This window comes from Limulus polyphemus, unplaced genomic scaffold, assembly GCF_000517525.1.
Source record: "Limulus polyphemus unplaced genomic scaffold, Limulus_polyphemus-2.1.2 Scaffold4481, whole genome shotgun sequence".
Classification (NCBI taxonomy): domain Eukaryota; kingdom Metazoa; phylum Arthropoda; class Merostomata; order Xiphosura; family Limulidae; genus Limulus; species Limulus polyphemus.
Window position 1 is genome coordinate 50,649 of NW_013670091.1, and position 27,634 is coordinate 78,282.

The 27,634-nt window shown below is 30.5% G+C and overlaps 1 protein-coding gene across 3 annotated transcripts; it reads left to right on the forward strand.

Annotated features, from left to right (window-relative positions):
- Positions 1-765: 765 nt before the first annotated feature.
- On the forward strand, positions 766-27,289 carry LOC106471226 (microtubule-associated protein 1B-like). Of its 3 annotated transcripts, none has more exons than XM_013931816.2 (8): positions 766-1,068; positions 2,961-3,089; positions 5,155-5,242; positions 8,675-8,785; positions 14,343-14,473; positions 15,837-16,188; positions 18,250-18,327; positions 20,633-27,289. In XM_013931816.2, exons 1-8 carry the CDS (start codon positions 895-897, stop codon positions 20,686-20,688), a joined length of 1,119 nt encoding a protein of 372 aa, XP_013787270.1. In that variant the 5' UTR covers positions 766-894; the 3' UTR covers positions 20,689-27,289. The 3 variants fall into 3 exon arrangements, with proteins under 3 accessions (XP_013787270.1, XP_022255557.1, XP_022255558.1); XM_022399849.1 differs by lacking the exon at positions 20,633-27,289 and adding an exon at positions 20,532-20,626; XM_022399850.1 differs by lacking the exon at positions 20,633-27,289 and adding an exon at positions 20,532-20,626 and having other exon boundaries at positions 14,346-14,473.
- The last annotated feature ends 345 nt before the right edge of the window (positions 27,290-27,634 follow it).

Sequence of the window (27,634 nt, forward strand, 5' to 3'; positions counted from 1 at the left end):
ACTTTCTCAGAACAATTTCCATTCGACCTATTTAGCAATAAGAAACACATTCGGAGGTTGAAAATATTAAAACATTTTAAAAAACGATGTCGTGCAAACTATATCGCTTAAATTTTTACTCCTGGTGAGTCAGAATTTACGGCCTTACAACACTAATATTCGTGGTTCAATTCCAGCATTGTACAGAGCTACCCATTGTGTAGCTTAGCTATAAACAACAACACCAACTTACAGTTTTATTGTTCTTTGTTACACAATGATAAAAATTCTCATCTCCTTTCAGTAATATGCATTTTTAACGTTATGTGATTTGTTTCTTTGTTTGCTGTTAAGCACAAAGTTACATAATAGGCTATCTGTGCTGTTCCCACCATTGGGGAAGCGGGGGGGGGGACTTATATTCTATTATATTTTATGGTTTGTTTGTTTTTTGAATTTCGCGCAAAGCTACATGGGAGCTATCTGCGCTAGCCGTCCCTAATTTAGGAGTGAAAGACTAGAAAGAAGGCAGCTAGTCGTCACCACCCACCGCCAACTTTTGGGCTACTCTTTTACCAACGAATAGTGGGATTGACCGTCACATTATAAAGCCCCACGGCCGAAATGGCGAGCATGTTTGGTGTGACAGGGATTCAAACCCGCGACCCGCAGGTTGTGAGGCGAGCGCCCTAACCACCTGGCCATGCCGGGCCTATATTTTATGGATGTTTAGAAATTTCACTTTATAAGAGGACGCTGCGGTATTACAAATCAGGTGGCTGTTGACGTCAACAAAACAGATAGAAACTATCTGACAGTGTGTGTGGCTGTGAGAGAATTTGGAGTGAGTTTTCTTCGCTGGTAAGGCGAGGCCTATTACACGTTGAGCATATTGAAGAGAAATACGTTTTAAATATGCAATTTGAGGAGGTCGTTAATCCACATTTTGCTCTTCCAATCGTAGGGGTAATAGTTTGTGCACTTTTAGTGTTTGCATTTGGTTTTAAGTCTCCTGTTCAACCTCCTAGTTTTGATCAAATCATTCAAGAAGAACGGAGGACAGCAAAAAAGAAGAAAAGTAGCCAGAAGGTTTGTTTAGGACGTATTTTTGTATGCCTTTTTTGTTCGTTTGTTTGTTTAATTTTTGATATAACATGTAGTAGTTATACACCTTAAATTCTGTGAATTTTCCCTTCCCTTCTCTTTTTTTTTTGAAAATACATTTTATGAAAGTTGTTAATACAGTGTTACACTTACAGACAAGGAACCATTTACTGATTTAGTCCTTTGAATTTTTCATTCTATTTTTTATTTTTTTGAAAATACATTTCGTGAAAGTTGATTGGAACAAGTAATTCTAGCAATTTATATAACCTTTGGTGGGTTAACAATAGCCCAGAATTCAGTCTCTATGCTTTTATTATATAAATATATTATTACTTTAACACAGTGTTAGAGAGAATGAACCATTTATTGATTTAGTCCTTTGATACACTGTTTCCTGAATAAGAGTAAAAATTTAAGTCACTGGCAAGATTCCATGAAGATCACATGCAAGTTAAGTAGGAACCCCTAAGCCTATAGAGGTTTTAACTTTCACTACCTGTAAGAACTTCACAGAAGGATTCTTCAATAATAAAAACATAGAATCTCAGTAACTTTCTCAAATACGTTATACTGGAGTCTTTTAATATGAAGTTTTAACAAAATATGCAGACATTTGATACACAAGGAGACTTGGAAAAATCTTTTACAGCAAATCTTAAAACATTAATATAAAAAATTTACATATTTAAAACCATTGAAAGAAATTCGTAAGAAACCATACAAGCAAAGCTTAGCAAATTCTAAACATGGAAAATATGTGAACAACTGTTGCTTGTGTTACCTTGAAATAAGGCTTGTCACCTCTGACTCTCAATATGCCTACAAGATGTAATTTGACCACAATCACCTCTCATCTTTTATAGGGTCCCATCCTGGCTTCAAATTTTATATTGAGAAGTTTCTGCACATCCTTTCTTTACATCCAGCCCTTATTACAAAATTAATGAACAAACAATTTCTACAACTATTAATTGTGGATGACTTCTGTGGGATGAGGAATGGTGCACTAATAAAAAGTTACAAAATCAATCTCTCCAGACTAAACTAAATAATACCTGTGATGACCATGAAAGTCAATAAATTATTTCTCTCACTTTTAATAACAGATAAGTTCTTTTAAAAATATTGACCTTTTTATACCTGTATCTTCAATGTATAATTATACATTCACTGATATCATAAAACTTCAGTCTCATACAAGTAGCTAGGAGAAGTATGCAGTTTAGTAGTGCCAATTTCACTAAAAAGGTCCTGAGGTTTATTCCTTTGGGATGAATACAAAAACAAATCATAAAAGAGTATGCTACTTTTGTATTAAAACAATTAGACACTAAAATGGCATATCTTTAAAACTGTTTTAAGTTCTCAAAAAGTACTATGTTTCGGCCTAATATGCATGTGACATTAATTGAATGGCTAATAAGCTGTTTTATTATAAGAATATCTTTACTCTTTTTGATACATATGGTCTAATGGTACAGATACTGTCTGATCTTCCAGCAGGATTCACCACTTTCCATTATGCCTCAGAATCTGCATTGATCAAGTTGTTTAAACTAATAATAGTTTATCACTGCTAACTGAAAATTAACTGTACATAGAAAAGAGCGAACAGCAATCACTCTGGCTAGGATTTCCATGACAGTATATTGATGGCATCCATCCATGAACTCATCCATGGGACTACATTGTAACTTCTGTGAACATATGAAAGCTTTTCTTAAGTATATTTATATTTAGAAAAAAAAATTACTTTTGCTTCTTACATTACTAAAACTATGCTTGCTTGTTTCTTCCAAGGGTCTTTATGGTACATTTAAATATAAATGTTCAATAAAATGTTAAAACTCATACTTACTGTACTTTTATTCCAGCAAAAATCTCAAAGTAATGGACAACCTGGAGCTGTAAATGTGAGAGTTTCACCTCAAGTTTCGAAACAGTCTCCAGAGAAAACCCTACAATCCAAGCAAAAATTTGTGGTTGAAAAAACAGAAACGAAGGTAGATATTATTAATGTAGGTCTCTGCAGTAATCATAGGTCTTGTTTAATAAGCACTAATTCTTTATTTTGTACTTTATTTGTTTCTATAGAATTTTTTTTCAGAACTTGTATTCACTTGGTAGAAGTATTAGATTGAAAATAAAATTAACTTGTATAGTTCTCTAACAGATTCTCAAATAAATGTTGAAAAAAATGTAATTTTTGGTTTTAGTGCTATTAGTGGTATCTGACATAATAAAAAATCTATTTTAAAATCATACAGTAAAATTTGAAGTACACAGAATTTTCATTGTCTTTAATAATAAGCAGGTGATACTACTAAAGTATGCAGGTAATCTTGTTGGTGTGAGGTGAAGCAGAGATGAGGGTGAAGGCCCAATGTTACATTTTTAGACACGTTCATCTTAGAAGGCATGGAGATATTGTCTTACAGAAAAGTTTTAAAATAGACTTTATCAAAAGTACTGTTTTTGCAATTTTTATCCTTTTTTACAGCATTAGTATGAACAGAAATGAAACATGGAAAGATAAATAAACATTTGCACTACAAATATTTTTAACATCTTTTGTATAAATACTATGACTTTGTTCCCTCCTTTACTCTGACAATGACTCTGAAGTAATTGAAACTAACCAGAAACATGAAATAGTTTTTTCTTTTGTGTGTTGCAATTTTTTGACTTAATCAGTAATAGTATGGCCATATTTCATAAAATATGGATGAGCAAATAACGAGCACTAAGCACAAATTGCTGAACATCTGATGGAAATATATAGCATATGGCTTCAAAATATTTTCAAAACAACATTTTTAATCCAAAGAAAGACTCAAAAATGTTGCAATTAAAGTTCCACCAGAATTAGAAACCTGGTAGAAGGATCATATAGAAAACCAAAATAGCAGGGTAGATGAGATAAAAGTACCCAAAGCACCCAGCATTTAATGAAGACCCTGAAAACATTTGATATTTAGCTAGTTATAAAAATATTGAAGTAGCTCACAATTTTGATTATAAGAGCATCTGCAGAATGTATATATACTATCTTGATTAAGATAATAATGCACATGTAAGAAGTTGTTTTCTTTAATTGTTAAAAGTTTTACTATATCAGTGTTGAAGAGAAACAATTTCTTTTCCTATTTTGTGGTACCTGATTTTTTTACTTTTCTATGAAGCTTTTCCCCATTGCTTATTTGCGACTGAAGTTAGAATTTGAAATTAACAGTAACACTAACAAAATATTAAGTTCAAAAATTCCTATAGAAATATAATTATAATTCAGACGTGAAAGACTAAAATTATCTGAACAAATGATACAATTTTTTTTCTAAGGAAAATGTAAACTTGGTATATTATGTGAATGTTTATCCATGACATACGAGTCAACTAGTATACCTATCTTTATTTTTTAATTTTAAATGCACCCAGGTTTTCACAAAATTCTATTCTTTAGCTAAATATATATACACTGAGGCTTTTGTTATATTTTTTAAGCTTTTGATTTTCCTAAAAGGATCATTTGAGTAGATTTGATGCTTTTTGATAAACCAAATTGGGGATTTTTTGTGTATTGAATTTCTTCAAAGCATTGACTTTGTCAGTATGAATTATAAAAAAAATTAAATTATTTATTTTTTGGCACTTAGTGTGTAGAAGATAAGTTTTTAAGCTGAAATTGGTTAACCTTAATGTAACAGATCATTAAAAAATTTCACTATCAGGAGTGTCAATTCATGAAAGGTTTGGAGCAAAGAGGGCTGACTTCACATTGACCCCCCCCCTTCCAATTCAGTCATGGGCCTTCCACTATGATATAATTTACTTATGTGTTAATTTGGCCTGACTACAAATGTTGCACTCAAAACTGTCATTTGGGGCCCCCTCCTGAGTTTGGAGGGGGACAGTTGCTTCTGTCACAATGCCACCCCCCTCCTCACATGACACACATATTCATTATTCTTTTTATATAGACAACCCTCTAACTCTGTTGCAGACTAAAGGATTTGTTTAGTGTATTTGACTTTTTAAAGTTCATTTAATTCTACTTGGTGTCTATTCTAGGTTAAAAAAGGTCAACAAAACAAGGTTACCAAACAGGAAGAACCAGAATCACTTAATACTGATGAATCCATATCACATGATGATGGAGGTTAGTGTAATTTATAGATAGTGGTTTTTCTTGGAACTTAAACTTAATATTAGTTATACATTCATACTAATATTGTCATGCCTCGGTGAAATAGGCCAGCACCGTTAATCATGGACACAAGATGTTTTGCATCTTTCCAACTTCCAGTTCATTTTAAGGATTTTAGCTAATGTTTTCAATCAACATTTTAAAACTAAAGTGAAATTCAAAGAATTGCTTATCTTTATTGAGGTTTTTCATTCTTCCCTAAAGATTATATACATAGGAAAACGTTTAGACATATAAGGTTGAATAGGTACAATGCAGAAGTTAAGTACAGGTAGTACGATGAATGATGATTCACCTAAAAATTCTAATAATAGAAAGTATCAATGCATGATATCTCTTACATAAATTTTCATGGGAATGCTATTTTTCAAGAGATTGCAAGATTAAAAAAAAGAACTTTGTTTGAAAGTAGAATGTGATACAGCTTAATTCTGGGCAAAAAACTAAATAAAAAATTCAAAAGACCAGCTGAGCTAACTGCATTACATGATTATAACTGCCTGGTTCGCATTTAGATAGGATCTAAAGAGCGTTGTAAAGTAATAAAATTAAAAGCAAGCAAATTTAAAAAGTTTAGATAGCTGAGGCTGTTAGGATAAATAATTGTAATTGTCTGTTACATTTTGTTGTCATTCTACAAAGTGAAAAGGTATTGTTGATTTTATTTTGTATTTTTCAATTGTTTTGTTTGATTTCACTACAGTTATTAGAAGGGTAGGTAACATATGAAGTTTTACCAAATAAAACGTGATATTCATTAATGAGGTTCTAAAGGTTATTCAAATGAAAACTAAGATAAAAAGTATTTTTAGCATAAAAATCACCTTTCACCCAGACTCAGTAAAGGCTTTGTAAATTCACAGATAAATCTTTAGTGAAAATACTTTATTAAAAAAAATTGATTTTGTTGTGTTAGTAGAGTTGTTGTATTTACTAAAAGTTAGCAAACTTTTGTGAAGAACCACAGACATAATCATATTGTTTTTATTAGTTTTTGACCTTCTCAGCACTATCATATGTAGATTTTAGGCTCTTCATCTTTAAACTTTTGTGAAGATACACATAGTACATTCAGAGTTATAGTATGCATAGTTTGTTTCAAGTTGGTCACAGGGTTGGTCAAAATGACAAAGCCCATATACAAAATTAGCTTCTACAACCTCAATTTAGGTAAAACTCTGCTGATAATGTATAGTTTCTTTTTTTATTTCCAAGTTGCAATTGCCTTATACTGAACAAGTATTGTTATACATTTTAGTTTCATCATAGATCAATAAGATCATAGATCATTTTTTTAAGTTTTTAATTCTTCCATTTAATATAGCATGAAGAACAATAGAAAAAGATAAGTGTTTGTAGTTTTTAGTAAACACATTGTACATCAATGAAATATATTGGTAATCTGTTTAACCAACCTGCTAATTAGTGTATTTTCTATCATTTGTGAGGCTGTCTTTAATTCAGATTTATTTTAATTGTACTTTTTACGTAGTATATTGTGTTTAGCATTTAAACAAAGGTTTTATGCAATGTTTAACATTGATTCGTATTTGCAGTAAACATGCATATTGTTGCGTCATCGAGATCATGTGACAATTTTCAAGCTCTCTTGTTTCTAGAACTATCCCGTATCTTGGCGAATGCTCTAGTATTTGCTAGATAGGGTAGGCTGGTATATAAAAAAGGGGAATGGAATGTAATGTGTGTGTAGACAGTGAGTAATTGATCTGCAGTCAGAAGTATTATTGAGCATGTTCGTTGTTATAGCGTTTGTTTAGCGCGCTTGTTGAAGTTGAGTGTATCGGTAAAGTTGTATTCGGAAAGAATAAACCAGTTTTATTAAGTAAAGACTTGTGTCGTTAAAATTTCGTCGGAACGAAGTTACGGTAAAATCAATTAACAAACAGAGACGTAACAATATGAAACAGAAGGAACCTGTTTATAAAAACAATCGTGTTGAATATTTCTAAAAAGTATCAATACTACTTTAACCCTATGATGTTCAGATGTATGATCATGCCTTGAGGGCAAAGCTGTACCATTGAATTAAAAAATGATAGTAAATAAATTTATTGTCATTCTTTTACAGATTAAAAAAAATACATCATAGTTGAAATTTATTCAATAAAAAGTTTTATTTATCTAATTTTATACATAAAAATATTAGAAAAATCACATTTTGATTTAAGCAGGTTCCAAATGAAAACATTAGTGTTTATGAATTTTTTTTCTGGACATAACAAGGCACTTATTACTTAGCCTCCTGGACTTAGCCTCCTTAGGTGAAATTCAAAATAGTTTTAAAGTTTGTGTGACTTCCTATTCAGCAGATATTTGCATAGAGATTGGAATAAAGTGATAAAAGCTTAGTTTGAAGTACATTACTAGAAGAAAACGTGTTTTTAAAGAGCTTCTTCCATAATAATAGCCCTGATTATTTTTAAAGCTTTGGAGAAAGTTGCGTTATCTATTTATACTTCCTCTGAATTATGATAATGAAGTATCGTAGGAAATGATTTCATGAAACAAGATGATATACCTTAGTTAAATCATTTTATACTCGATTGTATCAGATTTCACTTCGGCATCAAGGCCACTGTGTTAACCTATGTTTGTGTGAGGTCTAGTCAGTCTAAATAAGTACTTGCAAAGAAAATCACTATGTATATATATACATATAGTAAATGACACTTGTATAACAAATTTAAAGACATCTGCTTGGTTATAATTTTGGTATGATAATAGTTATTTTTATTGTATGCCATTGATTGTAAACATAGTGAAACTGAGTAACTGAGTGTGATGTTTTTAGAAACAAACACAAAATCTACCATTTTTTAAAATAAACAAAGTTTTACAAGAATATACGAAAGCAAAAATCGGTAATTAAAATGTGTATCAAAGGTATTCATTTTAATTATTTCTTAAAAAAGATGCATCACAAGGAAATCTTTTCAAATTTTCAAAGCTGCAAATTCATACAAATATAACACATAAAAGTAAGATATTTTACTTTTTTTGGCATATATGTACTGTGGTTTGAACATGGTTTCTGATCAATTAATCAAATGCAATCAATTACTAAGATCCTTAATTAATCAATTAGCAAATACCACTAATTGTCCATCTCTATTTGTCAAATATATTTTACTAATTTTATAAGTTTAAAAATTATTTTTCTGTCAATCAAGAATTGTAATAATTTCCCTGATTGATATTAAGATTAGCTCTGTGATCTTCTTTCAGAGATATTTGATTTGTAATACAAATTACTCATTTTTAAATCTGTAAGTTTTTGAATATTTTAAATTTGTTTCCAATTTGCAGTAACATAGAAAAATTATTCAGAAAATATTCATTTTGAGCATTGGTTTCTCATTTTAGGTGAATGGGTGCAGCTCCTATCAAAGAAAGAGAAGAAAAATCGTCGGAAAGAAGAAATTCTGAATGGATCTGTATTGGAAACAAACAGAGAAATTGCTAGTGAAGATACAGGTATGAGAACAAGCAGAAACTATTTTTTATTGTTTTTTTTTAAAATTCCTTGTTTGTTATTTTTGTTTCCATGTGTTTGATTTACTACTTTTTCATAATATATATTGTACATATTCTTTTTTTTTGCCTCATTTCTCTTTTTTTATTTGATTTTTGGGAAAACTTACTTAACATGAAATATGAAGTTGTTTCACTAAAATTGTGAAATTGATTTTTTATATGAAGAAACCAAATATTACGAGATCAAGAAACTTGATGTTTAATGATTTCTGTTTTTGGGTTAATACTTCCTAAACACAAACTGAAAAATTGTTGTTGAGCAGTTTTTTACTAGGTTAAGATAATGTTTGTATTTCAACTAACAGCACACGGTTAAAAGAACCACGAACATAAGCATACTTTTTTTCATTAGTTGTTGGCCTTCTCAGCATAATCATATGTAGCTTTTAGGCTTTCATTTTCCAACTTTTGTGAAGGTACACTTAGTGTATTCAGAGATATATTATGTATACTTTATGGGTACATTGTGGTCACAAGGTTGATCAAAATGACTGAGCTCATATATAAAATTTTCTCGTACAATCTCAATTTAGGTAAAACTCTACTACTAGTCTATAGTTTATTTAACTGTTAAGTTCACAGTTGTCTTATACTGAACAAAATAATGCTATACATTTTAGTTTCTTCATAGATCAGTTAAAAAACTGTTTTTCTCAGCTTTTTAATTCTTCCATTGAATGTAGCATGAAGAACAATACAAAAAAGGCAGAAGATTATGGTGAAGTAAATACAATGTGTACATCATTAAAATATATTAATAATCTATTGAATTCTTTCCATATGGGTTCAGTCAAAGTGACCAACCTGGTAACCACAAAATAACCATCAATTTCCTTACTATAACTTTTAACATGTTTTGTTGTGTCTTCATGAAATTTCACAAGCTTTCATTAAACATTGAGGCTTTTGTATGCAAAAAAATCAAGTTTTTTGATTAAGTAATTTTTTCTAAAGATTTATTCATGAATATACAAAGGTAAAGTGTATATACTTTATACAGGTATAACATAAAAAAGTAATGAAACAAGAGTATTAAAAAATTATGAATTGTAACATGAAATAGGGATCCTTCTACAAAAATTAATGAAACAAGAATTAAAACCACAATCATAAATTTATTAAATTTAATTCCTACTTTTGCAGCTTTTTACACTTATCTGTAGGCCAAAGTAAGGATTACATTTTATAAATCTGTGATTGTGGTTTTAATTCTTGTAAAAGTTATAGCTATCAGGGATATGGCTGTACTGAAAGTGTATAGATGTTGTGTCCATTTCATTGACATATAAAAACTGAGCAAATAAATAGGGAAAGAAAATTAAAATTTCAACAGAAAGTAGGGATCATTGGTTATTCGTAGAATTGCTATAAGAAGTATCCAAAACAAAATAAATGCTGAAATAAAAAGTACACAAGTACACAATCTATCCAACTAGTATCACTTTACTTGTGTGTGTAATAAAAAGTAGACAAGCAAGTAAAGTGTTACTAATTGGATAGATTTTAAAATGATTTTGAATTGCTACTTAAATCTATTCAACTAGTATCACTTTACTTGTGTGTGTACTTTTTATTGTAGCATTTATTTTGTTTTGGATTCTACTTGTAGCAATTCTACGAATAACCAATGTTCTCTACTTTCCGTTAAGATTTTTTTTTTCCTATTTATTTGTTGTTAGCCTTTTCAACATTACCATGTGTAGCTATTAGGTTTTCCATCTGTTGAATTATATAAGATTGTTTTAATAAGAAAGTTTATAAAATTGCAGATTTATAACACAAAGAATCACATCCTTCTTTTTGTCAGATACCTGTAAACACTAACTTTCAAGTGCAATGGCTCATTAGGTTTGTATTTGAAGTGTGGTAGCTCTTGATGAACTCTAAGTAAAAACTAAATTTATATAAGAATCTGAACATTTATGAAAATTCAAAATGCATCATGGAAAGATTTTATCCAGCCTTCAGGGAATATGGTGAAGGACACTTTCTTTTGACAAGTTCAGAATAACATGTATACATATTTGAGTGAGTGCATTTAGTGTGTCAAATGATTTCATAAGCATAAACGAACAAACAGCTAACATCTTGTAACTACAAACAATTGGTAAATAAATACTTTGTTTATTTAACCATAGTGACTTATTGAAATCAAATGACTGCTTTAGTGTAAAGCAAAACCTGTTGGTATGTTTGCTTTTTCAGAAACAAACTAAAAGTAAGTTTCTGACTTGTGCATTCTGGTTAGAAAGATTCCTGAATCGGCTTCAAAAATCAGTCCTTGATGGCTTCTTATCCTCCTCCACTTCTGTTTAAATGTCTTTCCACTCCTATTCACCCAAGTGTTCAAGTTCATATTAGAGCTTCTAATGAGTAATGAATCTACTTCTCAGAAGACTGCAAATGCTGTTCATTAAACTGAAACTCCTTTCTACCCCAGCAGTGGATGAAGGATTCAGTACTGTCAACATCAAAAGGTGAAAAACAGTCATTTAAAGTACATTCAGAAAGTACATCTTGGTAAATTGTTTCATTTTACTCAGAAAAACCTTTAGTTACTAAGCATGTCACTAAAGTTAGTCTCATTGATAACAAGTACAATAATAGTTCATATTTCAAACAAACAAAAATATCACAGATAAAATTTAATAGAATCTTCACAAACTAATACAGTTAGAATTTACTTTGTAATAACTCTGTTTGATATTGCATCTTTAGAAACTGCTATTTCCATAGTTTGTAGATTGAGACCTACAAGACACACAAGTTTGGGAGGAGTGATTCTATAATACATAAATACTTATTTTTATTGGAGTGCTATAAGTAGCTGCACTAAAAGCTGCTAGAAATGTTGGGTAGAAAACAGCATTTTAAATTATTTTAGTTAATTGGTTAATGCCTTTGTAGATTTGTTTACCACATAGAAAATACTGTAGAAAGTGGCATGTTTTGATCAGGTCTTGATCATTTATTATCTAAGAAAACATTTTTTGAGCAACTTGCGATTTAGAATTAACATATTAAATCCTGATTTTCATATAACTGTGTGTATGTTTTCACTGTCTCTGTCTGCTTTGGAATATCACAGAAACTTAAGGTGAAACTAATCATGTATGCAGAGTAAAATAACTGTGTCACGTACCAAACCTGAAAGAATAGTTTTGTGGTTCTCCCAGTGGTTCTAAAAAGGTCACACTCCTCTTCAGCAAGTATCTCAATGTGATACCTACTGATTAGAAGAGAATTGTAATGTAGCCATCTCTCAGAATTATGATCTTTTTGAGGTTATAGTCTGATAATTTTCCCAGTTAAATGCATACAAAATAATGTTGAATGCACTATGCTCCCCATTCATGGCATTTGCTTGGTGAAATTGGGTGTTGGAGGCCAACACTTTATGCTCTAATAGTATTTCAAATGCATTCATCACAAGCTCTGAATTTAGCTTAGAAACATGGAATGCAAGAAAATCCTCGTATACTGTAAAACAGTGATATAATTTTGCAACATAAGGCAAGCTGTTTGCTGTTATCCTCATTGTTGTATTTGTCAGGAAACTAAAACAACTGCCTTCAGAAAGAAGCACAGAAATTTGTTTTCCTTGTGTCTACTGGCATTGATCAAATTTGTGACTACAGTGCCTGACAACTAAATAACATTAGGAAGGTAATCTTTCAAATGCCATGATCTTTCTTCAACATTTAGGCCTACTAAAAGTTAATTTACTCTGAAATTCAGGATTGCATCTATGTTTTCCACCATGAAATTATCATTTTTTTTGTTGACATTATGCTGTTCCTCTGATTAGTTACCAACAAAAAGCATTCTGTCAAATGTAGCTACTTATGTTGAATGATTTTAGATTTTGACTGTATTCTAGGGTTTTCCACGAATTATTCTCATTTACACAGCTTTACCAGAAAATATGAACATTTCCAATCCCATGTTCACTGTTGCTTGATGGAAGTCTTGGCACTAATATCATCTTTAAGGCTTTGCTACTTATCATGAATTGTTTGTCATTATGCTTAACACGAAATTTCATCACATCAATGTTAGATTCCTTGAACATGCCTGCCATTTCCACAGATTATGTTAACAGACTCTACATACGCATGATGATGATCAATATTAGCAAACTTTGGACTGCATCACAAAGTTGTTCGCTTAAACTTTCAGCTTCATGTTTCACAACTGCATAAAGATCAGTTATTGACCTTGTACTATTAAACTGTGTTACTTTTATTCATTGCATGTGATATACAAGATAATTTAATGTTGTAACTTCATGAATTGACAAAAGAAGTCGCACAAATTAGAAATAATTAACTTTTATAAAGTATATAAACCTAGACTTATAAACATTGAGAACAAGTAGGCATAGGACAATAAACAAAATGTGCCAGTTGTCAGAGTCCAATTAATTTTGAATGTTATGTTGATGGTAAATGTCACATGAAGAAACATTGAATCAAGTATGAACTATGGCAACACAGGTCTTAGGCATGAGTGACCAAGGTGTTAGCACTTTTAAAATTTCACCTCCCCCCCCCCCTCATCCTTTCTGTGTTGGAAAAATTGAATTCAGAAAAAAGACAAGCTAGTCTTTAGTTTGTTAATGTAAATAAACAAGTTTTTAAGGTTTGATGACAATTAAAATTGTCATAAAAAAAGTAAAAAATTTGTGTGTTCATAATATTTGTTATGTGACTAATGAACAATTGTGTAAGCCACAAAATAAACATCTGGTGAAGTATCTAGTCCATGCTAAGTGTTTTATAGATCTGTTTTTGTTTGTAGTAGTGTGACTGAATAGATCAGTTAATTGGTGGAATAGAAGACTTACTGATTCTTATGATACAGCATGCAGTAAATGAGATTAGAATTAATAAGATATATTTTCACATAGTTGTTTAATCTTACACTTACACTATGCGGTACATTTTGCATTCTATTTGAAAAACTTTCTGTCTCAGGTTGGGAATATTGCTGTTACCTGGCATCGAGAAAGGAGCCAGAATTTTTGTTCTGAAAATATATAAAATAAGATTGTGCATGGCCACTAGATAGTTTACAGGTTCATGAATAAGGGACTATATGATCGAGATAGAATTTTTAAATTAATGTGTAGAGAAGAAATATATTTTAGTTTACTAAATTAAGAAATTGTTATGAAGCACAATACCAAAAAAATTCAATTCTCACATATTCTTTCCTTCATCTTGTCTCATTCAACCTGTTATATCAGTATTAGCCGCTGCTTATAAAAATCATTTTGATGGGTAATATTAATTGTAGAATTTGTTTTATACGTTTTGCAGTCTTATTATTTTTTAGTTCACTGCTTTTCACATGTATAAAAGCAGTAAACAATTCTTGTTTTACCTCTCAAACAAAATATATTATCTCCAAAGTCTGTTTAGTATGACATTCTTATGCAACTATTTTAAATGTTATATCATTTACCACAAAAATAAAATGTTTTTCTATATGGCAGCAGACAGCAAAGATAGCACTCCAGCTAAAAAGAAGAAAGAAAAACTAAAGACAAAGAATGAAGGGAAGGAAACCAAAATTCCAACAGCTGATTTTCCTAAGGAAGAAACATTGTTAGTCTCAGAACCAGAGGTAATGTCTTAATCAGATATAATGCTAAAATTCGTCTTCTTGAAATAGTAGTCTAACTTTACCAACACCTTGCATTACTTCAGAAAAATCATATTATATTCATGAACTAGTAAAATGTGCATTTTATTACTTTAATTATAAGTTATTATATTTGTTTCAACATTTTGCATTATTCTTAAAGTTTTCACAAGCCTGTTTTCAGTTATTTTTCTTATTCACTGCCTAAGCTGTGTGTTTCTAATGCATTTTTTATATTATACTAAGATATATATAATTGTAACTTGTATGTTTATGTAATATATGAACAGAACTAATTAGGCAAGCAACAGGTTGCCAACTGTATATTTGCAATGTAATTTTACTTCCGGACATGCACTCTGTAGGATAAAGCCATAACAGTTGATGTCAGCCCATAATGTGTAAGTGTCTGAAAAGGAATTAGCTGAAGTGAGATTGATCCATTCTCGTGAATAACAAATTGAATCACAGAAAAAACATTATCTTGGCTACATGACAAACATCTAAGAGTAAGCACATAGCAAGATAATATCTGGAAACCAGTTTTGTAATACCCATTTTATCTGAAAATGAGATGTTTTATGTATTGTCAGTTTTATCTTTGAATGAGAGTATGGAATTTTTCTGCTCAGACAGATTTTTTTACAGACATCATCAACCAATATAAGTAAAGGATTTCAGCATATTTGTGGTAACCTTTATCTAGTGACATTTCTTCTCTTTTTTTTGGTCCTGCATAAATCATATGAGGAAAAGTACATATAAGAAACAATCCAAGCGATGTTGTGTAAGGATTATTTGTGACCATTAGGGACCTGTTAAATTTTACCTTCATGGTACACTAGGGTCTACTATTTCTTGAGAAATGTGGATCCAATCATTCAGAAAATATAAATATCTGAATATAGACAGGCAAAGATTCTTTGTGGTAAAGTCCAAGTTTAAGTACAACTTTTCTATTAAAAAAGTGTAATTTGTATAGAAATATGAAAACCCATGATCATGAAGTGTTAAAATGTTTCTTGGTTATTGTTTTCTTTTAAACTATCATCTTATACTGTATACTGTTAACTTGCAATAAATATATTGGGGCAGAATGTTTCACTGCTTTACTCTTTTATAATATCACCTGTGTAGCCTATTATTATACAGATGTTTCAAGGTTACTTGATCTATGTAAATAACCTTAGTTTGTGTGTTTTTAATGTATACCAAATATAACTGTAGTCTGAAGGTTTAAATTTTATATCTGTGCCACTTAATATTTTCATGTTAGAGCAATTTTCTAATTTTAATTGTTTACAAAAAAAAGAAAATTTTGTAGAAACTCAATTTTGAATTCTAGCAAAGTCCAAAAGATAAGAGAATTCCTAAGAAAGAGAAAAATGAGAAGGTATCCCTTAAGACTGATGAAACTCCAGCACCTCAGAAGACAGAGCTAGAATGTCAAGTGGAAATTAAGTCAGCTTCTGATGCTGTTGAAGTTCAAGAAGGTAAAAATAAGAAAAAAAAGGGTAAAAAGAAACATGAGGAGATTGAAAATGGGACAGTAGTGGATGACGTAGAAGTTGATAATGAAAATGATTCAAAGAACACTCTGAAGAATGAAGAAGACATTAAACAAACTGACCAGCAAGCATCGGAAACTACTGGGAACCAAACTTTTACAGCTGTGTTTGATGATAAACTGAATGAAGGTAAGGTGATAATACAGTGTGGAAAAACTTGAAGAAATTTGTTTTTATGTTGTTCTGATAGTCACATGGTGTTCTTATGAACTTAGTTGTTCATAATAACATTTTCTTAAATCTGTAATGTTGTCTTAATTTAATTGTGAAAGTTCATAATTTCATTCCTTCTCGCTGATCTTTCAAGCTTATATTTCAGTTATTTTTGAAGTTTTCTGATCATACCTGGAGCTTCTGTAATTGTATCGAAGGTAACTCAGTTTAGGATTTGAAACTGAGTGATCACACACTGGCTATGATGTGTATATATATGCAGGTGATGTTTGTTTCTTATGCACATTTTGTTACACAATTTTCCTGCTAATTAGAGAATGTAAAACTGTTTTATTTTGGTTGTGGATTTATATCAACTTGGTATTTCGGAGATTAATTAATAATTTTAAATTCACACTTTAATGAAGTTCCCCAGATTGTCTTTTTTTAATGAACTTTTCTGTTCACATTCATCTGTTGTTGTTTTTTAGCCGCAGCAAAGTGGCTCATGAAATAGCTGTGAATTTTTCAAATACAAACTTTTAGCTCATAGCTCCATCATCTCTTGACTGATTTGAGATCTAATTACTGTTTTGGACTCAGGAGGTCAAACCCTTTCAATTGACGTATTTAACAACACCCAAGGTCTCATAGATTCATTTATTTTAATCCTGCCTGAAAGAATTTCAAGTTCTGCAGCTGTTGAGGACTCTCTCTTGTTTTTGCTTAGTTTTCATATAATTTTTGGCTTTCTGAAGTTTAAATCAACAAATAATTGTGTTAATTATTGGTGTGAAGTTTTCTCTGTTAGTTTCCTATTAACAGCTTTCTGTAAAGTTGAAAGAAATGAAAAATTAGTAAATACTTAACTACTTCTTACATTTCTAAGACAATTTGTGAAGTGTTGGAATAATGTTAAGTAAATATTTGATAATGTGCATGGTAGTCTTTTCAAGAAAAAGTATTTGAAAATATTAAAGATAAACTGTGCATTCTGTTTAATCCTTTTGCTACTCACTGTATTTGTTATACATAAGATAACATTTATTTTTTTAGTTATTAGTTGTGTACACAGTCATTGATTACACCAAAAATTGGTCTTTTTTCTGTCATCAGCTAAGTAATTGGTTAATGACAATTGACTATAACAAACAAACATAAAAATGTAACTTTTACAATTATTCAATCTGGAAGTGTTTCTACCAGCATGAACAAATCTAAACACTGGATAACTCTCAACCACCCTAGTGGAAATTCCCTTCTCTTGCTCTTTAATAGTTATGGGTAACATCTTGGGCGTACTTTGACTTTATATGCATGAATGCTGGTAATTGGCTAATGTGTGGGAAAGTGAATACTGAATTGAGATTAGAGGAATCTAGGTAATACTATCATGGTGGTGAGTGCTAAATCCTACACTGCCAAAAACCAGACTAATAAAAAAACATCTTCAATAATATTCATCAAAATCATAAATAATATAACTGTTTAAGTAAATGTTACATTGTTAACAATAATTGGTTATTAATCAGTAATTGGTTGGTTGTGCTTAACCAATCATCAAATGTGATTTTAATAGCCAATTTCCACCACTAGTAATTACATTTGTAAAAATAAAGAATCCCAAGAAAAAGCATCAATACACTTTGTAACTTACCCTGTTAATCATTATTTTCAAAATGTCTTGGATTCTTCCATGACCACTATGTTGTTATTTGTTCACTGATGCTTAATTGCTGACTTCCTGGTAGTACAATTCACTGATATTATATTCCAACTATGGACTGATTGGTATGCATAATTTAATGATGTGTCAGAAAACTACAGGTTTTGTGATGTTTTAGAATGTTACAATGCAGGTTAGGGTAAAGATTTTATAATGTCTCAATTATTTTTTAAACTCTGGGATTGGTTAATATTTTGTTGTGAATTTAAAACTTGATATTAGGTATAGTATTTTCATCTTTAAATTATTTAACGAAATATGATAGTGATTTAAAGAAAATATATACATTGTTCTTACATCAATGTCATCAGAAGTTGGAAGTGGTGATAAAGAGAAACAGAGCAACAACAATGATTCACAGTCTAATGTTGCATTTGATGAATTAGGTGGTAAGTAAAGCTTTGAAATTTTTTCATTAATATGTTTTAAGTCCTCTGTGTTATATTATGGTAGAACAAAATCTTAGTAATTACACAAAGCCCAATAACATTGGTGGTGGAATAAACCTTTTTACCATGATAAGTGTTTAGTCTAAAGGATAATAATAAAGGTATTTAGATTAGTATATAAAATAAAAACATTACTTATGTGAAACTTCCAATTTGTTATTCTCCACGTGAAGCATCACAGATTGGAACATATCAGTTTGCCCCTATCCTTTCATCACAGTCTTATGAACAGGATATCTTATAATTAGATAAATGGATTTTGACTAATCTTATAAAACAGGTACTACATACAAAGTTCTAGACCTGATTAACTTTTGAAGGTCACTGGTACATAGAAAACGTTCACTAACCTCGAGAAAATAGATTTCAATACAGGATGAATGAATACTGACCAAATTTGCATAACAGGTTGTGCATACAAATTTTTAGATCTGGATAATGTTTTTAGGTCATGGGTCAAAGATTACTGGTATATAGAAAATCTGCCCCAATCTTGTGGACAGGTACTAGATCATCATTGGGGTGGGGGTAAACATACAGTTTAACGTTAGTGGAAGCATAGGTGTTTCATAAAAACAAAATGCATTTGTTTAAAAAGTGTTTGTAAATTCTGTCACTTTTATTTTGACATGGATATGAGAAAGATGTGTTAACGGTGCTGTGTATCTTATTATAATGAAACTTGCAATGTATGCGTCCGAAACTCGGATCTCGGAAACTATCACACCAATCATCACCAATAATAACTGGGTAATATTTTTATAACTAGGCAGTATTTTTATAGCTAAGCAATAGATAAAACAATTGAAATTTCCACAGAAATGATGTTTCAGATTTAATCAACAAAAATTACAAACAAAAAGGAGTAAGTTTCAAATATAAAACAATCAAAAAACAAACTTAAAAAAATTATTTGTTTTTCTTCAGTGAAAATCTCGTGAGTGTTGCAACAGAAAAGCAAGCCACTTTGATTGATAACTTTGTCTACAAAGAAATACTTCAATAAAATCTACTGTGTGATGTAATGCTGTGATGATAGCTCATTTTTAAACTAAAATTTCAATAAAATCCTTTTTCTCATGGATGGTGAATGTTATTGAATATCAAGTATTAGTACATTGTTGTAGAAATGTTAGATAATTCCAGAAAAGGCTGCAAGCCCAATAGCCTTCTGCAGGAACTATCAGTTATATCTGCCTGGAGGGTGGGTATTTCTGCTAGTCTAGTTAATAAGCATATTTCCAACACTGTTTCTTAAACTAGCAACACATTATAAAAATCTTGTGGATTAAAAAAATAACTTGTTAGTACTTTGTTGTGTCATAATAATAAAAAACACCTTACCAATGTCTCATGTTTCTCTATAATAAACACATTACTAGTATCTTGTAGACTAAATGTAGTAAACACATTATTAATAACTTTTCATCAAAATTGTAAACAGTTGTAGTATATTGTATAATAAGAACATCATCAGCATCCTTGGATCTAAATACAGTAGCAAAATCATTATCATCATTCTTTGATAGATTGTATAGGCACAGTATTCATAATGAGTACACTGCAATCGGTGGCAACTGCCAGTTGTAGACAAAACAAGACTAGAGGACAATGTTTCAAAAGGATTAGAGGTAAGCAATCTATGGCTACCATTGGTTGAAGCTGCATGGAGCCATTCCACCAGTCAGAACCAGGGATAAACAATCAATCACAACACATCCTCCACAATCCACCAGGATGCTATAAAAGATATGCATCAGCTTACACAAACTGACCTGAAGATGAAAGACAGAAGACTTTTGAAACATCGTCCTCTACACTTGTGTTTTTTTCTACAGGAGACAGTTGTCACCCATTCCAGTGTACTCATCATTATCTTTTGTGGAAGTAAATACATTATCAGCTTTGTGTGCAGATTTTTGGAGGGTTGAAATAGCAAATGTTTTACTAAAATCTTGTGGTTCAAACTAGTAAATGCATCATCATCACCACATTGTATGCCCTACCACTTCAGTATTTCGTGGAAGGACTACTTGGATTAGGTGGAATATTTGTTATGCATAAATCTTTAGAATTCTTGAAAAATTTACTTGAAACTAATATTGAAGTCTGAATAATCTGCATCTATGTTTTGTTTGTGTCAGATATGTGGCAAGATGCTAAACCACAAAAATTTAAAATAAAAATTTACTTGAAACTAATATTGAAGTCTGAATAATCTGCATCTATGTTTTGTTTGTGTCAGATATGTGGCAAGATGCTAAACCACAAAAGAAGAAGAAGAAGGCACGAAGAGATTAAATGAAGAGCGCTGATGAAATAATTACTGGCTGAGTAGTAGTTGTAAATACAAAGCTGGTAATGATGCTGAAAAAAATCTCCGTCTTTCATATCAGTGGTTGTTCTTAATATGATTATTCTTGATACCAGATCTCTAAAATTTACTTTGAAAGTGAAAGAAAGAATAAAAATATTTCTTGTGGTATCCATAATGAACCTGTGAGAAAGAAGCAAAAAAAACCGGTGTTTTTTGTCTACAGCTTTCATTGAAATAGGTTACTGGAAACGTAAAAGCATTGAGGCTAAACCAAGGCTTCTCGAAATAAAAAGCATACAGTTGAGCTCTTAATATGATGAAACAAGTCCATTTGTATCATTAACTGAAAAGTCATAGAATAGGAACCTTGTTTCTAAACTGAATGGTTTATCTGCTACAAGTCAAAAGAATTTTTGAACTATGCCTACATTGCTATGGATCCATATTTTTATTCCTTTCTCTGTCATTTTGGAATTGCAATATTGTAACTGTATAAGGAAGAATATTTTCCTGTAATGTGAATTCTTTTAAATGTCACCATTTTGTTAGATTACTTCAAATTAAATGTGATTTATCAATGAATCAGAGGAATGTTTAAATTACAGGTTAAAAAATGTAATTAATACTTCTAAAGTAAAATGACAGCAAAATAATTTGTCTAAAACCATTAAAGTTTTTATTACACTTATTGTAGTTGTGTTATCAATGGTGCTGCTTCTTTTCTTCTTTCTTTATAAAATACAGAGAATGTTCTAAGTCTCTGCATAGGACATTTTATGAAGTCAGTAGTATTTTTGTTCTGTACATAAAACTAATTTTCTTAAGCTAAAGTTTGGGTGGTTTACTTTTATTAATTCTCTCATATTTGCTAAAAGTTAATATTATTATGTATAAGAAGATTGGGAAAATTTTTCATTGGCTCTCAGCTAACTTTTGTTTCAAAGTAGCTATTTAAGTAGTAATAATCAAAAAATTATACAAGTATTCATCTTATCCAAAATGTTATGTACTCAAAGGAATGCATAATATGTTTTTGCTAGTTACTGTTTGTAACCTGGTGTGATTTAGAGTGCAATTCTGAAGATACATATATCAGATGTGTATGAAGAGAAACTAATGCTGATATATAATAATAATAATAATAATAATAATAAAGTTAAGATTTAACGATAGATGGTAAGGTCCACTGAATAATTTTCTGTTGGTGCTTTCAAATGCAGTAAAGTAGTTTTTATATATAATGCTATATTATATTCACATTTATTTTTTTCTTTTTAGGAAAAATTGACTTGTCTTTAACTATTGACATATTAATAGTACGTGGAAAAAGTCTTCCAAATGTTTATTTGTATTGTAAAAGATTTAACTTTAATAATACTTGTTTGACCTTGTGTCTCTTTTGTAACAGTTAAAAAACAAGGAGTATATAACGTAAACATGTTTTTGAATGACACCTTTTTTTTAATGTATTTTCTGGAATAGGATAACAAATCTTTATCTTCTTCACATTTATTGGGAAAAAAAAAAGTAATTTTAGAAGCTAATCATAATGATATAAAGATCACAACTTAAGCCTAAGGAAAACAGGTTTAATTTTATCTGTAATTTAATAACCACTTGCTGATACGAGTGTAGTAAATAAATGAATATTGTGTTAATTAAGAAAAACAACATACGAAAACAGAAGAAATATCAGAATCTAATAAGTCTTTTTAAATAACTCTACGACTTTAAAAAGGATACAAGTATACTTTTTAGTCGTGTTAACCCCACTAATATTTAACTATGCTCCACATTTATTACTAAAAGGTTGTAAATATCCATTAAATATTACATAGGTGGCTTGAAGTGTAACTCAATCCTAATGTAAAAATAATTATAAAACAAATTCATCACTGGTGGGTCCAGAATTTTCAGAAGTGTGGGACCTATACACTAGTTGTACTCTATTCTGGAATACTGACCATGTGAAGTGTTTATTTGAACATTTCATGTTAGATACATTCCAAGGACATATATATTTGTATCGATTATATATTTTGTGTAAATGTGCTTAAAGTTTTCCACATAGAATTTCTAGTCCCACCAATGTGCACCTTGCACTTAATTGTGACCTAGAAACAAATTTAAGTACATGTCAAAAAATTTGGAAGTTAAATATTTTTCTTCTCTTCAAGACCTTTGAAATTACTTTTTGAATTTTGCTCTTTTGCCCTTATATATTTTCTAATAGTAATCATAACAAAGAAGCAACATTTCCTCATTCTAAGTAAAAGCAGATTATATATATAAGAATTTATAAAAGACATGTACTCATAGTTGTTAAATATTTGAAAGTATTCTATAAGAAGGAATCCTGGGGATCTGCATATGTTTGTTTGATAGTCTTAATCTGATGACTTGCAAGCTCTTCATGGATGTTGATACTGTTTTCATTTATTCAAGGTACCTTCAAATGGGAAAAACTGTTGGTTTGTTCTCCGTTAAGATACATTGGTTAGTGATGGTTGATTAAAAGTTATTTCGTATGTCTTTTTCTGTGCCAAATTCAAGTATACCATTATCTATGTCCTTAAGATGATACTGTCTGAAACTTATTAGCAGAATATATCTTGATATTGCAGTGTTTGAAACTGGTGTAGTAGAAAACAAATGAACCTTTTTTTTTTCTTGTGGTTGAAATTCCTTCTGATTTTATTTGTCATTAAGTAAACTTGCTTGTTAGCTATATTTCAGTAGTGATCTACTGAAAGTAAAAGAATAAAAAAAAAAGAGAAATTAGGAACATTTATTTTGTGAGTTATATATAATTGTCATGTGAGGAATGTAATTCACATGTCCAAGTCAGGAAGTTATGTGCTTTATTAGGTTTTGCATGCATAGATTACCTGTCAACACTGTAATGAACTGTGATGTTAAACATCCACCATTCTTTGTTTGAATGGATGTGCTACAAACCAATAAAACTTTTCCCCAAAAAGGTAAAATTACATGAAAGTACATATGTACTTGAAGCAAGAGAATCAGGTACTAAATCCTCATATTCATGGTGTAACATAAACTGGGAAAAAAAATACTAACATTTCTGGTTCCAAAGGTTTCTTATGTTCATTTTAATGCATATTTCTTAAGTTTAAAAGTAGCAATATATCTTATCATTCAGTGGTTATATTCTTTTAAAAAAAGATAGTTAAGGGTTGTATTGACAAGTAAAATAATTTATAAAACACATACCTTATGCTAAATTAGTTTAATGCTGAACTGCCCAAAACATCAAACTTTTAGGTTAAAATGTGCTAATAGTCTAATGCAATTGAGAGAAAGAATTATAAAACAATTTTAGGCTAGAAGTAAAGGAAACATACTAAGGCTGCTAATTGCTTTCAACACCTGTATTTTAAATATAGATTACCAGTAAAAGTAATGATGTTTAGAAGACTGTCTGTCACTGAAATTTCCTTACAGTGTTATGTTTCTATGGTTTGTAGATAATGGAGTACAGAGGATGATGAGTCTTGATTGCATGGTTCAGAAATGGAACATACTGTAGAATAGTGTTTCTCAACCACAGAGCTGCTGACTAGCACTGGTTTGTCACAACCATTTTGCTAGTCTGTGGGATTTTAACAAAAACCAAACTGACAGAATATTCATATAAAAATTATAATGTTTTTTTTTTGTTGTTGTTCTTGTACTTGCATTTGAGTGGTCCGCGACAGTTTAGGGAGGCAGCGAGTCAGTCTCTGATACTGAAAAGGTTGAGGATCATTGCTGTAAAAGATGATTTATTGTTAGACCTTTTTACACTGTTACAATTCTATTGGTCAGATAGTGGAGCTTAGGAAATGGTCTGTCTTTGATATTTTTTTTTATGTACACTGCCAACTCTTCCCTACCCCTAGCTGTGTTTACAGTGACATGTTTTGACTCTGAATGGAACAGGAAGTGCTGCATTGTAAAATGTTATTAGATAATTATTAGGAATGCTTCATGGTTATGGTTGGTAAGCTGATGATTGATATAGTGTACAAGTTAGTGGACTTAAGGAAACAAGTTTATCTTTATAGCAAGTCTGTACCACAATAATTTGGTAAACAGTTACAAACTCATACAATGTGAAATGACTTGCTTTCATAGTAAGCTCATCTCAAACTTTAGTAAAAAGTATGGCTTGTTTTTATGTGATAATGCTTGAAAATTGTGTTTGTACTTTTGTGATTAAGGTCATTAATATCAGGAAGCAACACACACACACACACACACACACCAATAGGTTTTTATGTTAAATTTTAAATATGAGATTTCAATTTCAAAAATGACAGCATGAGAAATGGTAAGTTATAAAACAACACATTCTTTATTATTTTTGATGAAGTTGACAAAGACATGAATAAAGTAATGTAGAAATCAGATTGTTAGTTTTAACACATACTCAGAACACGGAGTATGTGTATGTCTGAAAGTGGGTCACATTCTTATGTTAGTATTGTTGTAACATGTTCTGTCATTCAATGGATTTTTTTGGATTACTTGGTGAAAATAAGGCAAAGTCTAGTACACATAATAATAGCAGATTGATTTATTTCCTCCTCAACTCTTCTACAGACTACATTCACTTTAACACAAGTAGTAGGCCTCAGTGCATGAACATTTCAATGCTGACGTCACAACTAAATTTAGGTTTAACCTCAAATATAACATTTCCATATAAACTTGGAGAAGTACATTTAACTTAACTAGGTTTGTTAGATAAATGCATAACTCACCAAGCAACTGGATAACATAAATACACAATAACTTGCACTGAATACTCGATAACTTCTCATTAAATACTTCACTTGTGCTGAATGAATTGTTTACTCGTATTTATAATTAATGTACCAATATCTGGATCTTAGTCAGATTTACTAGGTTTTAATCTTGTGCACCTTCTAGCTGACATATATCAAAACATTGAAATTATATCTTGCAACAGTATAAAATCTTTCAAACCCAAGTTCTAGTCTTTCTGGTGATTAATATTTGGGAGGCTTAAGCCTTGTTTCTTTTTATTTTGTATGATGGTTTATAATGAGGAGAAATCCCAATTAAGGTCTTGTACCTCATGATGTTTCAAGTGCACTGTGCGTCAGCAAATGCATTTAATTTGATAACCTAAACAAAAGGGTTTGCACTTCAATTTGCTGCAAATATGAAACATTCCTTTTGGTGTGTCTATATATATATGTAAACAAAGTGTATGAAAAAGAACTTAAAAGAGATATGAAACTTTCTTTTCTTAATCTTTTTTGTGGTAAATACTGTGTTAATACAGTAGTAATACATATGCTTGAATAGTAATTCAACAATCAAAGAATAAAGCAAATTCAACCCCTATCAGAGAGAAAGACCTCGAAAGTAATTTGTATTTTCTCAAATAAAACTATTGAAATTTTGTTACTTTCCTTATAAATAAACTTTGTTGCAATATAATATTTAGGTATGACTAATTAATGAAAAGTTTTATTAAAATATTACATGTTCTTTATAGTGTATTGTTGGTTCTAGCATAGTGTTTAGCTCTCACTGTGGCAAACACATATGAACATAACTTATCCTTTTCCAGGTTTTAAGAGATTATAAACACCATACAAAAAGAAAAATAGGTTATCCATTTAAACATTCCAAAGATATTGGTAAAAAGTTAGAGAAAACATTGTTGACTGTTTTAGGCTGTAAGAATTTTTCGTTGATAATCATGGGCTGAAAACTGGTGTTAATCATTATTAGATATGAGCTTTGATAAGTTAAATCATTTAATGTGAAGAAAGAGTTAGATTGGACATAGTAACTGGGATGAGTAGAATTACTTGGTGTTTCACAAAGTAAAACCCTCAAAAAATTCTTTTGAGTGTTAAGAAGGTTGGTGCATTTAAGAATCCAAACATTGGTGTACAATTGTATTTTCAATATTGTATTCAAATTTTTGATGTACTAACATATTTCTAGATGTCTCTCTGTTTTAAACTATTGCAGCAAATTTAGTATTTTAAAAATGTGCCGTTTGCAAAATAAAATTATTGAAAGTTTTCCACACTCATTACTAATAGAATAGATGATGTTAGAAGTCAGTATTTTGTTTACAGTAATGTTTGTAGTTATTTGTTATGTAATCAATCCCAGCACTGGTGGTAAGAGTAACATGGGAATGATTGTATAACTAAATGGATGTAAATGTGTCTGTGGAAAACAATAAACTGTTTAATAGAAAGTAATCACATTGACTAGTATTTACAAAATATATATTTCATTTGGTTCAAATTTGTATTTCAATTTGAGGTTGTATTAGCTGGATTTCTTTGATACAACTGTTTTGAAATAGATATGTCTTCTCAGCATGTTACATCTAGTTCATGCAGGCAGTTCTTAAGCAGACATGTATCTGTAAATCTTACCACTTGGTAAATAATCAAATCAAGAAGGGTTTGGATTTGTCTGGCAGTTACAAATATGTATACTGGTGACAGATATGTTGTCCTAAACTTATACCTGCCTGTGTTCTTGTTGTATTGGGACCAGTGGGAATAAAAGTATATTTTCAATGTTTGTCTTGAGTTGCTTGATGAAAAGGCTTAGAGTGATACCATAAGGCTATTGCTAAAGTATACATTCTCAACATTAATATTTCAAACACATCTAGATAATCATATGTGCTCAATATCAAATGCTTGTTTGTAAGTAATGTATTTTATTTAATCATTTTCTTTACTACACTTTTACCCAAGTGTCTCCCTCAAGTAGCAGAACTTTTTTTAAGCCAGTGCATGCATAGTGTTACTATGTACCAGACCTTCAACTTTTGATATCAAAGGATATCTCACAAAGTTGTTCAGAAATAGGTCTTGATACTATTATAAACTGTATAACTTGCAACTGAGTTATTACAGTTTA